General features: G+C 44.8%; 1 protein-coding gene across 4 annotated transcripts in view; it reads right to left on the bottom strand.

Annotated features, from left to right (window-relative positions):
* The window catches only part of CLSTN1 (calsyntenin 1), a 185,861-nt gene that overhangs the window by 38,330 nt on the left and 129,143 nt on the right, over window positions 1-18,388 (bottom strand). For all 4 annotated transcript variants that reach the window (XM_089664088.1, XM_089664086.1, XM_089664087.1 and 1 more), the window contains one exon: window positions 7,383-7,504. In XM_089664088.1, the coding sequence (XP_089520214.1) occupies window positions 7,383-7,504 (122 nt within the window). The remainder of the gene's footprint in view (window positions 1-7,382; window positions 7,505-18,388) is intronic.

Here is an 18,388-nt window from a genome sequence, read left to right as displayed (position 1 = left end):
TTGGGGGGTTAAAACAGGTGGTGAGAAGATATGTCACTATCTGTCAAATGCTCTGAAAAGCGTTCTAAACATGGACTGTTTTCAGAGAAGCAGCAGTCCTTGCTGCTATTGTGAACGAGCCGTAAATAAGCAGCCCCACTAGCTTAGCAAAGCGGTTCTGATCGTACAGGTTCAGGGATCAAGATTAAAAATAATATACAAACATACATGTATATATATATATATATATTTGTTTGGTTTTTTTCTATGGTTGAACTGGATGGACATGAATGAATGAATGACATGGACTATGAATAAACTCACATATATATATATATATTTTTTTTTTATTTATTTTTTTTACTGCAGATTATTGTACCTGCACTGCCAGGTGAACTGATTGTTTAGCACTGCACTGTAGGGGGAGACGGTGCAGGTAAGGACTTCGGAAGAAGCCTCCCCCATGCACAGCTGTACAAGTTGCTGCCGGCTCCCTCTCTGCCCACAGACAGCTCTGAGCTCCGCTGGTCTCAGGTCGGTATACTATATAGGGCTGAGACCAGCAGAGCTCCGAACTGCCAGCAGAGTGGGAGCCGACAGTGACACGCACAGCCTTTCTCAACCAGGATACCCAGAGTTGCCATCTGAGTTAATCAGGGGTGCCGAGGTATCAAATTTTATCTCATCCCCGGGATGTTTAATAGACTCTTGTTCGGACAGATTTCAGTGAGTTATTCCTAAGAATTACAGGCCTACAATAAAAATACTACATATTTCCATGCAAAAAATTTACCACTTTGAACACAGAAATATTGACATAATCAGACCGCGAGGGTGGTTAATTGAAGAAATAATGGAGTAGCCCACACCTGGCCATGAAACAGCTTTTGATTCAATTGTCCAATTAATTTCGGTCCCTTGAAAAAGGGCGGATGGCTACTCTTAAGAGCTATAATTCCAATTCCTAAACCCTTCCTCCAATTTGGATGTACATACCCTCAAATATAACCTGAGAGTGTGCACCGCTAGGGAGGTTAATTGAAGAAATAATGGAGTAGCCCACACCTGGCCATGAAACAGCTTTTGATTCAATTGTCCAATTAATTTTGGTCCCTTGAAAAAGGGAGGATGGCTACTCTTAAGAGCAGTAATTCCTAAACCCTTCCTCCAATTTGGATGTACATACCCTCAAATATAACCTGAGAGTGTGCACCGCTAGGGAGGTTAATTGAAGAAATAATGGAGTAGCCCACACCTGGCCATGAAACAGCTTTTGATTCAATTGTCCAATTAATTTTGGTCCCTTGAAAAAGGAAGGATGGCTACTCTTAAGAGCAGTAATTCCTAAACCCTTCCTCCAATTTGGATGTACATACCCTCAAATATAACCTGAGAGTGTGCACGTTCAGCCCATGTCCATTATATAGCTATAGCTTGAATATGTTTTGTTAAATACCTGAAAAAAACTAAAATTGTGCCTGTGTCCAAATATCTATGACCCTAAGTGTATATCGTTACAATCTATATACCACCAAGTACAGCTTCTTATTAAAACACATAGACCAGAACGCAGTGAACGTTGTGTAACCTGTCCTTTACATTTGTATATATTTTCCACATTTAAATAACAGTACTCCTCCATTAGGCAAACCCCTGAGCTGTGGGATGTTGACAGAGATCTTTTATGACCTGGAAGAAAAGGCAGTAATAGGCACTTTGGTTTACCGGTAAATGTAACTCAAGCTAAAGGTGAGAAGGCTGCAATTACAAACAACTGTTGTGTTAAAGTGCTTTTTTAAAAAAGACGTAATTAAATCCAATCTTGTAAGATCCTTTTACACATTGAATGTGTCAGGCTGAGACTGAACAGTCCCTTCTCTGCTCTCCGAATAGTAACAAAGCGACCATTGAACTGCCACAAGATTCCCACAACAGCAACCCAAGCCCTGCTCTGCTTTGTGACATGACGCCGTGCCTGCAAGTGCTTGCTGCGTCCCACACCTCCCACAGCAATCTGCTCTACAGTACAGACAAAACTTTCCTCTCCAATCTGCAAACGGCAGGGCCTTGGGAGCCTTCCCACACGCAGGGATGTCAAGAAAAGCTATAAACCCTCTGCAATCACCGCAAACATCTAGCACACCTATTAACCCCTCGCCTACCGGGCACTCATACCCCCTTCCTGCCCAGGCCAATTTTCAGCTTTCAGCGCTGTTGCACTTGGAATGACAATTGCGCAGTCATGCAACACTGTACCCATATGAAATTTTTAGCATTTTTTTGTGACAGATAGAGCTTTATTTTGGTGGTATTTAATCACCACTGGGGGTTTTATTTTTTGCACTGTAAATGAAAAAAAAACACAAAATGAAAAAAAAAAAAAAAGGTTTTCTTTGTTTCTATTAAAAAATTTTGTAAACGGGTAATTTTTCTCCTTCGCGGATGTGTATTGATTAGACTGCACTCATGGGCATTGATAGGCAGCACTGATGGACACCGATAGGTAGCACTGTTGAAGCGGCACTGGTGGGCATTGATGAGGAGGCACTGATGATGCACTGATATGCAGCAATGATGGGCACTGTTAGGCGGCACTGATGGGGGGCACTGATTATCAGTGCAGATCTCCCCTGTCACATTTGCCAGTTATCAGCAGTACTTTCCTCACACTGTGACAACATGAGGAAAGTGCAGCCAATAACCGGCAACTGTATTTACATTGCGATCTGCTGTGACATTGGACACAGCTGATCACGTGGTAAAAGGCCGCTGTGATTGGCCTTTTACTTTATCACGTGATCAGCGGTTGCGTTAGGGCACAGCAATCACCGACAGTGCCAGGAGCGCACCGCTGGGGGTACATTCTGGGAGGATATCCATGGACGCCCTTCCCAGAACTGGACAACTGTATATAGGATCCCTTCACTTCCTGTCCAGGTGTCCCCCAGTAGAGAAACCTAGTTACATAGTTAGTCTGGCTGAAAAAAGACAAAAGTCCATCCAGTTCAACCAAAATAATAAAAAAAAAAAAAAAAAGTTATAATCCTACACCCACAGTTGAACCAGAGGAAAGCAAAAACCCAGCAAAGCATGATCCAATTTGCTCCTGCAGGGGAAAAAATTCCTTCCTGATCCCCCGAGAGGCAATCGGATATTCCCTGGATCAACTTTACCTATAAATGTTATATCCAGTTATATTCTGTGTATCCAAGAAAGAATCCAGGACTTTCCTACAGCAATCCACTGAGCTGGCCACAACCAACTCTTGAGGGAGTCTATTCCACATTTGCACAGCTCTCACTGTGAAGAAACCTTTCCGTGTTTGGTGATTAACTTTATTTTCCTCCAGACATAAAGAGCGCCCCCTTGTCCTCTGTGATGACCTCAGGGTGAATAACTCCACACAGAGTTCACTATATGAACCACTGATGTACCTCTTAGATTGTAAGCTCCAAGGATCAGGGCCCTCCTAACCCTCTTATATTGGACCGTATTGTTGCTGTATCGTCTCCCGTTGTATTGTACAGCGCTGAGCAAACTGTTGGCGCCATAAATCCTGTATAATAATAATAATATTGTATTTAACAGTTCCTCTAATCTTTCCTCATAGCTGAGCTCCTCCATACCTCTTATCAGTTTGGTTGCCCTTCTCTGTACTTTCTCCAGTTCCCCAATGTTCTTTTTGTGAATTGGTGCCCAAAACTGAACTGCATATTCCAGATGAGGCATTACTGATTTGTACCGGGGGAAATGATATCTCTCTCTGGAGTCTATATCTCTCCTAATACAAGAGAGGATTTTGCTCGCTTTGGAAACCGCAGCTTGGTATTGCTGCCATTATTAAGCTTGTGATCTACCAGAACCCCCAGATCCTTCTCCACCATTGACTCCCCCGCAGTTGTACCCCCCCTAGTATGTACGATGCATGCAGCATCGCACCCCAGCTCGCACATCACCCCCCACTGACTTCTTCATCATGTCCAACAACGCCACCATCAGGCCCGCCCCGCAGGCCAGAGTACTTGGTGTCATTCTGGACTCCAACCTATCCTTCCAGCCCCAAGTCCAATCGCTAACAAACTTGTGCAGACTCCACCTCCACAACATTGACAAAATCCGCACGTTCCTAACCCCAGAAACCACTAAACAGCTCATCCACTCCCTCATCATATCACGACTCGACTACTGCAACTCCCTCCTCACTGGCCTGCCTCGCCGCTGGCTATCCCCGCTTCAGTCGATCCTGAACATGGCTGCCAGACTCATTTACCTTTCCAACCGCTCCATCTCCACCACCCCCCTCTGCCAATCCCTCCACTGGCTTCCGATTGCACAACGGATCAAATTCAAAATCCTAACACTGACGTACAAAGCCGTCCACCATACTGCCCCGAACTACATCACCGACCTAATATCCAAGTACCACCCAACACGCACACTCCGCTCCTCACAAGACCTCCTTCTCTCTAGTTCCCTGGTCTCCTCCTCCCATGCCCGCCTCCAGGACTTCTCCAGGATATCACCTATCCTCTGGAACTCCCTACCCCAAACCATCACACTATCACCTACTCTCCTCTCATTTAGGCGCACCCTGAAAACCCATCTCTTCAGGGAAGCCTACCCCGCCCTCAGCTAATTGCTGACCTCCTCCACTCTTCCTACCACCCCATCCCCCACAGCTATCTCCTCCTGTGCCACCATCCCCTCCCTCCTAGATTGTAAGCTCGAAAGAGCAGGGCCCTCGAACCCCTCGTGTATCACATTTTATTGTTATTGTTCTGTCTCATGTTCTGTGTCCAATTGTAATGTACAGCGCTGACCGAACTGTTCGCGCTATATAAACACTGTATAATAATAATAATATTCTTAGCCCCCAAGTGCAGAACCTACATTTATCAACATTAAACCTCATTTGCCACATAGTTTCCCAATTACATGGAGCATTGAGGTCGGCTTGTAAATTGGAGACATCCTGTAAGGACGTTAATCCCCGGCACAGCTTGGAGTCATCTGCAAAGACTGAAAAGGTATTCATAATCTCAGACCCTATATTGGTTATAAATGTATTAAAAGTAAGGGTCCCAACACTGAACCTTGGGGTACACCACTGACAACACTGAACCTTGGGGTACACCACCGACAACACTGAACCTTGGGGTACACCACTGACAACACTGAACCTTGGGGTACACCACTGACAACACTGAACCTTGGGGTACACCACTGACAACACTGAACCTTGGGGTACACCACTGACAACACTGAACCTTTGGGTACACCACTGACAACACTGAACCTTGGGGTACACCACTGACAACACAACCTTTGGGTACACCACTGACAACACTGAACCTTGGGGTACACCACTGACAACACTGAACCTTGGGGTACACCACTGACAACACTGAACCTTGGGGTACACCACTGACAACACTGAACCTTTGGGTACACCACTGACAACCCTAGACCATTCAGAGTATGAATCATTAACCTCTTCACGCTGCCTGAACGCAAATGTGTGGCCTCCCAGCGTCTGGGCCTAGGCGGCGAGCGTTCTATTAAAAAAGAACATATGTGCTGAGAGCGCATGCCCTGCGCACTCCCAGCACACATGCCAGTACTCACGGAAAGGTCCTGATCTCCTCTTTCGATTGGGACCTTTCCCGATCATGTGACCGCCGTCACAACGTGTCATGGCGGTCACATGACCTTAAACCCTGCTCCGCCTCCTGAAACCCTTAAAGGGCCGGGAGGCGCCGGCGTGAAGGGCTTAACCACTACTCTCTGAATACAATCTTTTAGCCAGTTTTCTATCTATTTACATACAGACTTTTCCAAGCTGGTAGACTTTACCTTACACATTAGCCATGTGTGGGGAACTATGGCAAATGCTTTTGCAAAATCCAAGTATACCACATCCACAGCCACCCCTCTGTCCAAGTATGCCACGTTAACCGCCACCCCTTTGTCCAAGTATACCACGTCCACCGCCACACCTCTGTCCAAGTATACCACGTCCACCGCCACACCTCTGTCCAAGTATACCACGTCCACCGCCACACCTCTGTCCAAGTATACCACGTCCACCGCCACCCCTTTGTCCAAGTATACCACGTCCACAGCCACCCCCCTGTCCAAGTATACCACGTCCACCGCCACACCTCTGTCCAAGTATACCACGTCCACCGCCACCCCTCTGTCCAAGTATACCACGTCCACCGTCACCCTTCTGTCCAAGTATACCACGTCCAACGGCACCCCTCTGTCCAAGTATACCACGTCCACCGCCACCCCTCTGTCCAAGTATACCACGTACACCGCCACCCCTCTGTCCAAGTATACCACGTCCAACGCCACCCCTCTGTCCAAGTATACCACGTCCACCGCCACCCCTCTGTCCAAGTATACCACATCAACCGCCACCCCTCTGTCCAAGTATACCACGTCCACAGCCACCCCTTTGTCCAAGTATACCACGTCCACAGCCACCCCTCTGTCCAAGTATACCACGTCCACTTAATCCACTTTTTTTAAATTAATGAATCCATCATAAAAAATAATCTGTAAATAATAGCCAGTTTATCTTACACAACAGCTCGTAAGTCACTATCTGGTGTACTGATCCACCATTTTCTGTGCACAGGAGCTGCCATACAAGTATCCAAACTCCATAAAAAGGTTTCTGTCGTCTACCCTACACAGCATTGGCAGCCTCCAGATATATCATCAGCACATGCAGGAGCAAAAGGAGACTGCCGACAGACCAGGAAGTCCAAGCTGCCTTAACAGATCGGAACAAATATCTGTTGAGCTACAATTAGCAGCTAATTTTAATGTTTTATTTGACTGTACGTATGTCCTATGCTAAATGTGCTGGAGGGAACAGCAAGGAATATAAAGTTCAAATATTTTGCTCATGCAGGGTCTGATTTAATGCCTGCCCAGCCGCAATATCCCAGTGTCAGGAGACTACAGCAGGCCAAAATGTATCTGCCACTATCACAATGGCCTGAAAACGGAGCTGGTTTGAGACAATTTCATCCAACACAAACACAATCTCTCAGGGGCGGACTGACAACTCATGGGGCCCCCGGGCAATTGGGGATCATGGGGCCCCTGTGTCCTTGCCCAAACTCAAAAAAGCCTATGAAAAAGGTACCAGAGGCATCTCATGGGGCCCCCTACTGACCCCGGGCAGTTCCCGAGTTTCCAAATGGTCAGTCCGCCCCTGCATTCTCTACACTCCGCATCGAAAGGAATATATGATCACTAGTAAAGATGTGGAAAAAGCACCCTCACACAGCTGTATGGAAAACATAAGGTTCAGAACACTGGTGATCTATGTGTACATATCTATATGACCAACACAAAAATAGATATTGTACAGAACATTCATCACTGACCTGATTAAGCTTCCAGTGAAATTCAGCAGGCTTGTAAGTCTTCTCCTCAGTGGGCTCCTGACGAAACAAGAAGCCCACTTTGCAGTTGTGGATGTACAGAGAGTAGTGGTGCCGGTTCATGTCTACAAAGACAGAAGAGTCAAACAGTAAGGCATGCTGGCAAAGACAAGGAAACACTAAGATAATAGCACTTTCATTATAAGTACAACATCAGGATACATCTAGATACAGAGGTATCAGAGAAATCTAAGGGGCAAATCTTACCCCTGTGGATAAAGGTCCAGGAAACTGTGCATGTAAAATTTAAAAGCAAAAGTGAAGCAAAATCTTCCTAAAATACTAGAGAGGAGTAAACAGCTGGACTTAGACCATTGGGGTAGTTATCGCCTAAAGCACAAACACTCTCCAAATATACTGCAGTGAATCGAGGGGAAAAAAATGGGATATTGATCCAAAAAGCACAGCAAAAGAAGAAAAACTGGATATTGTGCTTGGTTCCCAATGTCTGCCTGCTCCCATGCCTGCCCCAGGGGTGAGTTTTGTCCGGGCTGGCCGTCTGCATTGCCCTATGCCACTCAGTTGTGGATAAATCTGCATTGCCACTCAGTTGTGGATCCATCTGCATTGCCACTCAGTTGTGGATCCATCTGCATTGCCACTCAGTTGTGGATCCATCTGCATTGCCCTATTCCACTCAGTTGTGGATAAAATGTGAATGTAACTTGTTATTTATAACGGTTTGGCTTTGCTTATTTAGAATATCTGGATCCTACCCCTTACCTCCTGAAGAAGCAGCTTAGGGCCACAAAACATGTTGAGGACTATACATCTTAGGGCCACAAAACATGTTGAGGACTATACATCTTATGATGTTTCCCTATATGCCGTCACATTGATACCCTTGGTCAATGAGACAACTGAACAACTGAATAGGGAAACCACCTTCTATGTGATGCTGGGGTACACCATCTACCTTGTTTTTATATTTTGAGTACATTTTTGAAATTTAATTTTTGTATTAAAATCATATCTGATTTTATAGTTTTGCTGTACTGTGTGTCCATGGCGTACTGAGAAAGTCCATATTCTGCCTCTAGTTTGCACATTTGTATGTGGTTAGGTCGACAGTCTACATTTTTGTTATTGCATGAAGTATGGCACCCACAGCAGCCCTTTGGACATGATTCATCTCTGGAGGAGACTGGAGGCTGAGATCGTGAACATCTATATGGATGATGAAGATGATCTATCGGAAGAAGTCTGCACCTCTGTCAACCATCAGCCAAGAAATCTGAACTGTCAGGAAAGTTGAGAGTTTCTATAAAGTTCCCAGGGAGCATCAAGAAAAAACAACAAAGGGGCTCATAACAAGATGCACTGTATTTCACGATTAGCTGATTATCTTGCCTGGCTCCCCATGATGATGTTACCGTATACCAGGTCTGGTGTTCGGGAAGGAGAGGGAATACCTGCTGACCTACCAGGAAATTATTTTCTAATGATTCTTTATTGTGTGCATCTGTACTGCATCTAATTAGCTCTGATTGGATGGTCCATGTACTCCTATGGATCGGCAGGTGTAAACTGACTTGTGTTCATTTACCGACCTACCACAATCGACTAAAAAAAAAAATTTTAAAAGTGGAAGGGGATCCGTTCCCCTTTATGCACATCGGATAGAAGGCCAGTTGGGTGTAAATGTACAGTGGCGTCCGTTTACTCCTCACTGTCCATAGAGCAGAGTGGGCTGTGTCTGTGTCCGCTCTGCATAAACAAAGCAGACACCAAAGATCCATTATCTCCTGCACTCAAAGACTCAGATCAATCGGGCATTAGTAACAAACAGCGTGTTCATCCACTGGTGATCAGAGGTTGTGCAGCTCAATCATGAAGCTGGGGAAGCTTGATAGAACTGTAGAAGAGGATGAAAGAAAGAGCGCACAAACCTTGGGCATTTCCTCAATAAATAGTGACTAATTTTATTTTATTTAGGAAATATACTCACAAAAGTGACGGTAAAACAGGCATAAGTTAACCATAATCCAGGGTTACAGGTAAATCCAAAGGGGGGGATAAAAGCTAACGCGTTTCGAAAGGGTGCTCCCTTCTTCATCAGAGCTGGGTTTGGCAGATAGAAACTTCAGTATGGCAGAGTTCCCATGGCAAGGAGACATTCAGCCACTGAGTGTCAGTATTACAGCATTTCAGCCTGTTTAGTGTCCCTTTTGTGAGTACATTTCCTAAATTATTATTATTATTATTATACAGTATTTATAAAGCGCCAATAGTTCGCTCAGCGCTGTACATTACAAAGGGGGACAGAACATGTGACAGAACAATACCAATACAAGGCAAAACATGAGGGGATTGAGGGCCCTGCTCTTTCGAGCTTACAATCTAGGATAAAATAAGTCACTATTTATTGAGGTAATGCACAAAGTTTGTGCGCTCTTTCTTTCATCCCCCATAAACAAAGCAGACACAGACCTGTTACTCTCCCACTCTGTTCTGTTCAGAGGAAGGGTCCCACACCGAGCAAAGTGGACTCTGCCCCATGTGAAAGAGGCCTTACTCGTTGCATGTACTGTGATTTGTTATTGGTATGAGCCATAAATAGATTAAAAACACACACACACCATGTAAGCTGGATCTGGAACACCAGTACATGACAACCAATCAGCTTCTATCTTTCATTTCAAAGTGGAACTGAACAAGCTGTAGATAGAAGCTGATTGGTTGCCATGCACAACTGCTCCAGTTTAAAACAAAAAAATTCCCCCAATGAATGTTCATAGTTAATGGTCTAAAATCTTTTATCGTAAAGCAAAAACCTGCTACTTAACTAGAGCAGCTTCCTACACATAGCTTCCAAGTGGCTCCATCTGACAAAGGCTTTTGCCTGCTTGAAAATGCTGTGAATATTTTAAACCCTAAAAGTGTTAAACAGTTAATCTCCATTTATTCTTACAGGCAGGCTTCCAGTGCACTGCAAGGACAGAGGTTAAAAGCTCTTGACATTGAGAAGAGATACTATCCGACTGGCTTTCACTTCCCATGCACACAACAGATCCCTCTATGCTCCCCAGATGACATACCGCCGATCAATGCCTCCTCTGTGCTTGTGTAGAAACAAAAACATTTTCTAAGACTTCATCTCTTCTTCTCAGTAAAATGCAGTTCTGTTTGGAAACAGATATAATCACCAAATCCGCAGGTCACTTTGCATTGCCAGTTCTGTTTCTGCATCTCAGAATTGGTTTTTATTGCTACCCAGATAAAGAGTCAATAAATGACTACAGATCTTCTCCAAAGTGTCGTCTTCATAATGTAATTGTATCGATTATTATCGAAATTATTATACAGGATTTATGGCGCCAACAGTTTGCGCAGCGCTTTACAATATAAAGGGGACAGTACAATTACAATACAGTTCAATACAGAAGGAATAGGAGGAAAATACTGTAGCTCCTGCAATATCAAGTGGATTTTGAGCAAGTTCTCAGACATAACTGATTAACTCGCCCCCACACCCCTGCCCTCATCCCAATTTCCGGCCCACCCTGGGACCCTCCATTCCTCTTGCTGCTTTCTCCATATTCCTGCACTGAAAGTGGGACCCCCTCCCTAATGGCTGCAGTAAATGTGAAACCTGAAGCTCAAGTGAGCAGTTCTCACGGATTCCCCAGAGATATATTTGATGTTTCTTGGTAACGTGACCCCTTCAAATGTCTCAGTTGCTGTGCTGGTGCGGCACTTTCACATACATCCAATGCAGACATTATTCTTAGCTCTTTCACATCATGTCACTTCTGCAGTATTAAGGAAGGTTTTATGCCCATGCGTCTGCATTTTTCTGCAATTTTTTTTATTGCTTTTGGCAGATGCGTTGTCATTCTTTGACGTGCTGCCACTCAAACCAGATTCCCCTGCAACACACATCAATGGATCAGAAATGGATATGATCTTTCTCTGGCCAATGTATGACAATGAACTACTGTGAACTATTTAACCATTTTAAAAAAAAAAGAAAACCTGCACACGGTTTAAAGTGATCCAGCCTGAAATAGGGGCTTTTTTTTTGGTTGTTGTCTTTCAGTGCAGTGATAGTTTGACTGACAATTCTTCCACTATGCAACACTGGACCCAAATGGGTTTTACTTATTTATTTATTTCAGGTACTTATATAGAGCCGTCAATTTACGCAGCACTTTACATACATAGTGTACATTCCCATCAGTCCCTAACCCTCAAGGGGTGTACAATCTAAGGTCCCTAACCCTCAAGGGGTGTACAATCTAAGGTCCCTAACTCACATTCATACATACACATACTAGGGCCAATTTAGACAGGAGCCGATTCACCTACCAGCATGTCTTTGGAGTGTGGGAAGAAACCGGAGTACCCGGAGGAAACCCACGCAGGCACAGGGAGAACATGCGAACTCCAGGCAGGTGGTGCCATGGTTGGGATTCGAACCAATGACCCGAGTACTGCCAGGCTGAAGTGCTAACCATTTAGCCACTGTGCCATTTTGTGGTGACAGATAGCAGTTATTAAATATCACCAAAAGCAAGCTCTGAGTTTTTAATTTGAGTTTTAAAAAGACAAAAATTTTGAAGAAAAAACAATTACCCTTACGGTCTGTTAAAATATGAATCCCTGCCAAAAAGCAATTTTCTGGAAAGTAAATATCCCAAGATGATCGCATTTTTTGACACCATTTTTTAAAAATAAAGAAACATGCCAGTACTGAGGAGGTTAAATCCCAAGCCTGAGAATGGTGCACTACATATATTACCGTACAGGTGATACACAGAGGAAGGAGTTAAGCTGGCCATACTGTACATGGATCAAAATTCAGCTGGTTCAGCAGGGACTGGCCTAATTTTGATCCATGTATGGGCAGGCTGGTTGTACACAAGACAATCTATTGATCAGCTTGCGTACAATCAGCCTATTGGTTTTTTTTGTGAACGATCAGTGCCGCCGGCTATAGCTGTTCAACCTGCTGATTGAATGAAAAAAAACGATCGACATATGGGCTGCCTTAATGTACTAGTGGCAGGATACTAGTGGCAGGATGAAGGGGTTATTATTATTACATGGAGTTTATATAGTGCCAAAGGGTTTGCTCAGCGCTGTACAATGGGGGGGGGGACAATACATGAAACAGTACAATAATAACAAACAACATACGAGGGGTAAGAGGGCCCTACTCTTTCGAGCTTACAATCTAGGAGGGAGGGGATAGTGGTACAGTAGGAAGTGGCTGAGGGGAATGAAGTGGTGGGAGGAATGAGGGAGAATGGCCATTAGGTAAGGGTGGGGTAGGCTTCCCCGAAGAGATGGGTTTTGAGGGAGCGCCTGAATGTGAGAAGGGAAGGAGGTTAATGTACAGATGTGCGGGGTAAAGGAGGTGAGGTGTTAATTTACAAGTCATTAGGGACAGCACTGGAGATAGTACAGTCCTGGGCAAAAAGTTGAGAATGATGCAAATATTAATTTACCTTTAAGGAAACACGTACAGTCATCACTGCTTTGCACACAAAGGGATTCACAGGCAAGGATATTGCTGCTACTAAGATTGCACCTAAATCAATCATTTATCAGATCATCAAGAACTTCAAGGAGAGAGGGTCAATCGCTGTGAAGATGGCTTCAGGCCGCCTAAGAAAGTCCAGCAAGCGCCAGGACCATCTCCTAAAGTTGATTCAGCTGTGGGATCGGGGCACCACCAGTGCTGAGCTTGCTCAGGAATGGCAACAGGCAGGTAAGTGCATCGGCATGCAGTGAGGTGAAGACTTTTGGAGGATGGCCTGGTGTCAACGAGGGCAGCAAAGAAGCCACTTCTCTCCAGGAAAAACATCAGGGACAGACTGATATTCTGCAAAAGGTCCAGGGATTGGACTGCTGAGGACTGGGGTAAAGCCATTTTCTCTGATAAATCCCCTTTTCTGATTGTTTGGGACATCCAGAAAAAACCTTGTCCGCAGAAGAAAAGGTGAGTGCTACTATCAGTCCTGTGTCATGACAACAGTAAAGCATCCTGACACCATTCATGTGTGGGGGGTCGCTTCTCAGCCAAGGAAGTGGGCTCACTCACAATTTTGCCCAAGAACACAGCCATGAATAAAGAATGGTCCAAAAACATCTTCCGACAGCAACTTCTCCCAACCATCCAAGAACAGTTTGGTGACAATTCTTTCTCCAGCATGATGGAGCACCTTGCCATAAGGCGAAAGTGATAACTAAGTGGCTTGGAGATCAAACAATGAAATTTTGGGTTCATGGCCAGGAAACTCTGAAGACCTTAATCCCATTGAGAACTTGTGGTCAATCCCCAAGAAACGGGTGAACAAAGAAACCCCACAAATTCTGACAAACTCCAAGCACTGATTATGCAAGAATCGGTGGCCATCAGTCAAGATGTGGCCCAGAAGTTGATTGACGGCATGCCGGGGCGAATTGCAGAGGCCTTGAAAAAGAAGAGTCAACACTGCAAATATTGACTCTTTGCATAACTTAATGTAATTGTCAATAAAAACCTTTGACACTTATGAGATGCCTGTAATTATACTTCAATATACCATAGTAACGTCTGACTAAAAACGCTGAAGCAGGAGACTTTGTGAAAATTAATATTTGTGTCATACTCAAAACTTTTGGCCACAGCTTTATGTTTTGGAGAGGAGGGGGGCGAGAGAGCGAGTGTGTGTGTGTGTGACCACTCTCAAGCAGTGATCTCTCTCCTTCCCCCGATGTAAGGGGAAGGAGATGGATGCGCACTGTAAATAGTATCATGTGATCACTCTGATGACCAATCACAGCGATCACATTACCCAGCTCCTTGGATCAGCTGGGTAACGTGTCTCTGTGTACCCAAGCATCTAATGACGGCTCGGTATACAGCAAACACCTGGCGGATCCACCCCTAATGGCTATTTACTCCTGGTTCACATACATGCGGCCATGCGAGCCACTTTTTTTTTTTTTTTTTTCACTTGAATGGACTCCCGTGCCCGTGACAGGCAGGGAAAAAGTCCCTGCGCTTCTTTGGAAAACGCAGCCCGGACAGGAACCTCGGTTCCCAGTACGGTTGCATTTTCCAGTGCGGGCGGCGTGCCTTTAGAACTAATGGCACCCGCCCGCCGGTCCGCATTTCTCTGTGCGGGTGGTGCGGCTGCACAGATTTTTGTGCGGATCCGCAGCGGCACCACCCGCACAGATGTGAACGTAGGGTTATCCAGTGCCATTCAAAGACGTACCAAAAGTGAATAAAGGGTCAGCTCCCCTTTTTCAATAAAAACATTCTATGCAGTCATTATACACAATAGCATCACCCTGAGCTATGCCTCTCTTCCACTACCATATCTACAGGCCATTTTTGCACTGACAGAAGCCTTTCCCAAGGGCCACACATGCGCAGTGCACTCTCTCTCCTATTGGCTCAGACGAGTCTCAGCAGTTGCAACAGGAGACATGTGAGGCCCTCCGAAAAGGACAGTGCTCCCTCCAGTACTGCTCAGGGTCATCCGAACGGCTGCTCCACCCTAGCAAAAAGACAGAAAACGCATTTGCAGTTTTTCAGACAGGCTTCTGTCATTGTGGAAATGGCACACAGGTTTAAACACATGTGCAGGAGAAAGGAAAGGAAAGGAAAGGGAAGGGAAGGGAAGGGAAAGGAAAGGAAAGGAAAGAGGGAAGGAGGGAAGGGAGGGAGGGAAGGGAGGGAGGGAGGGAGGGGAGGGAGGGAGGGAGGGGAGGGAGGGAGGGAGGGAAGGGAGGGAGGGAGGGAGGGAGGGGAGGGAGGGAGGGAAGGAGGGAGGGAGGGAAGGAAGGAAGGAAGGAAGGAAGGAAGGAAGGAAGGAAGGAAAGAAAGAAAGAAAAAGAAAGAAAGAAAGAAAGAAAGAAAAAGAAAGAAAGAAAGAAAGAAATCCCCATGGGCAATCCTTTAACATAGTTCTGTTGCTGCTGAGACTGGTAGAACTTCAAGGCAGACAGATTATGTCTGGAAAAGGCTTCAGTCTCCACCAGTATTCCACCATGTCAGTGCTGTATTTAGTTCGACCGAGTCAGCGAATGTAGCAAATCCCAGAAGTGCAAAAATACAATGAATGAGCGGAATATACCGATCTACAGACAAGGTTGTATGCCTCTGTAGTGCCCGACGGTGGCCTCACACTGCTCTACTTCAACAAGCTCACAACACAGCGGAGGAGCGGAGGAGCATCTTTATTATGCAGAGTGATAGGAGGAGGATGTCATGTGTCATTGAGGATTATTGGCACATTTAAGGTCATAGTGATAATGAATGTATGGCAATATGTGGGGCTCTGATGCTCTTTACATGTCATGGACAATGGAAATCAATACTGGCTTTATGGCATATTGATAGTTTGAAGCCAAAGTCTATTTGCACTGACTGATCAATGTAATGTTATTAGAATGGGTACAGGTGATAAAATAAAAACCAACAAATTACAAAGAGTACGTGTTTAAAGATCGCATGTTAACATAGAAGAAATTATAACTGACTGACATGCTGAGTTAGGACCTGCAGTTCTCCAGCAACATTTATGCTGTGTGTCCAACAAATACTGTCTGTACAGTTTAAAGTGGTTCTAAAGCTAAAACATTGTTTATCTTAATGCTTTTACTGAATAAAAGTAAAAAAAATAAATAAATTTTATAGTTTATGTTCCCCCCCACCCTTCCCTGTGTGAGGGGGAGAGAGGGGAGAAGAGATCCAGCGTCGTGCACGGCTGCATCTGTTCTCCCCGCTCTTTCTCTTCACAAAGGGACTCGGGCAGCAGCAAGAGTCAATGGCTCCTGCTGCTGTCGATCAAATGCAGTGTGGAGGAAGCAGGGGATGGGACCAAGCCCCGCTGTGTGTGTCTATAGAGCGCAGCTCCATAGACACACACAGCTCGGGAGCGAGCAGGCACTGTAAGCCCCCATTGCAAGCCGCTTGCTATGGGGGCACACGAAGAAGAGGAAGAGCCAAGATCACCAGCAGGGGACCTAAAAAGAGGACGATCAGGGCCACTCTGTGCAATACCATTACACGGAGCAGGTGAGTATAACATATTTATTGAAATAAATTGAAACCCCTGCGCTGCCCAAATAATAGGACAAAGTGTAATGAATGTGACAATGATGGCTGCTGCTAACACCAAATTGTATTCCCACAATAAAAGTATTATTATTATACAGGATTTATATAGCACCAACAGTTTGCTCAGCGCTTTACAATATAACGGGAGACAATACAGCAACAATACAAGAGGCATAGGAGGGCCCTGATCCTGGGAGCTTACAATCTAAGAGGGAGGGGCTAGTGGTACAAAAGGTAATAACTGTGGGGGATGGACTGGTAGGAGGAATAGAAGATTCCATTATTAGAGGGCAGGATAGGCTTCCCTGAAGAGATCGGTTTTCAGAGATCACCTAAAAGTGAGCAGAGTAGGCGATAGTCTGATAAATTGGGGAAGAGAGTTCCAGAGGATGGGGGAAGCTCTGGAGAAGTCCTGGAGACGAGCATGGGAGGAGGAGACAAGGGAGCTAGAGAGCAGGAGGTTGTGCGAGGAGCGGAGAGTACGGTTTGGGTGGTATTTGGAGACAAGATTGGTGATGTAATTTGGGGCAGAGTTATAAATGGCTTTATATGTTATTGTTAATGTTTTTAATTTTATCCGTTGGGCAATGGGAAGCCAGTGGAGGGATTGGCAGAGAGGGGTGGCAGATACAGAAGTAAATCAGAAGTAAACAAGTGATGTTGCACTGCTATAAGGTAACTATAAATAAAAAGACAACGAGGACATAACTGAATAAAATGTCCATAGATAAGTCCATATATGGGACATCAATCAATTTTCATTCAGTGATAAAGTTCTTCAGCAATTCATGTGTTTTTCTTCTTGTACTGATATCCCAAACACCATCAAGTGAAACCGTGTGCTTTATACAAGTAGTGCCACCTCAGTGCTCATAGAACTCTCACCTCAGAGCACATGAAAATGCGCTTAATAACAAGTAGACAGAAGGATTCTTCACTTTTTCCATCCAGAACCATGTGATAGTAATCAGAGACCTTTGAACTTTCAATAGAATGCCAAACCAGAGCCAGGGATCGATCCCTTTAAAAGGTAATGGAGGTTGCACATTTCTATCCTCCTCCACTCTCTTCACACCACTGCCAGCCCAGGCTCGCTCCCGCAGCCACCATCTGTGGGGCCGCTCTGTGCAATACCATTACACAGAGCAGGTGAATATAACATATTTATTATTTAAAAAAAAAAAATAATTACCTTTAATAACACTTTAAGGCAGGGGGTGGGCAACTGTGGCCCTCCAGCTGTTGGTGAACTACAAGTCCCATCATGCCTCTGCCTTTGTGAGTCATGCTTGTAACTGTCAATTTTGCAATGCCTCATGGGACTTGTAGTTCTACAACAGCTTGGAGGGCCACAGTTGCCCACCCTTGCTTTAAGGCATCAGTTATTTTCATGGAGCCATGAACTTTTTTTTTTTAACCAGCAAAACGGTTAAAGGATCTCAAAAGAGCTGTTATTTTTTAAAATACCCTTGCTATATGTTATGTAGTCAGGTACACAGGCAGGGGGTACACTGCAAAAACACTTTATGTCCATTCAACCAGTGAAATATCTCAGTATATGATCTTTTTGGGTCCACTGGCTTGCTTCTTTTTCCAATATAAAGTAGGTTACAGATTCAAATTTTACAAAAACCAATCAGCTTCCAGGTTTTCCATGTCAAAGCTTAAGTGAACAAGCTGATGTTAGAAGCCGATTGACTACCGTGCACAGCTTCACCAGATCTCGAATGCTCCAGTTTTAGTAATTTAAACCCAGAGGCTCACAAGTCCTGAAAGGCCAAAACTGGCTTGGCCATTTAATGGAACAGGGGCCACAGAGGTGAAGCACGCACCTCCCTCAATCAGATCTCAGTGGTGCTGCCCTCCAAAACCTAGTACACACGTTAATTTT

This window comes from Staurois parvus, unplaced genomic scaffold, assembly GCF_062004578.1.
Source record: "Staurois parvus isolate SC_StPar_1 unplaced genomic scaffold, SC_StPar_1.0 ptg001831l, whole genome shotgun sequence".
Taxonomy (NCBI): domain Eukaryota; kingdom Metazoa; phylum Chordata; class Amphibia; order Anura; family Ranidae; genus Staurois; species Staurois parvus.
This window is presented reverse-complemented; position numbering and strand designations above follow the sequence as displayed.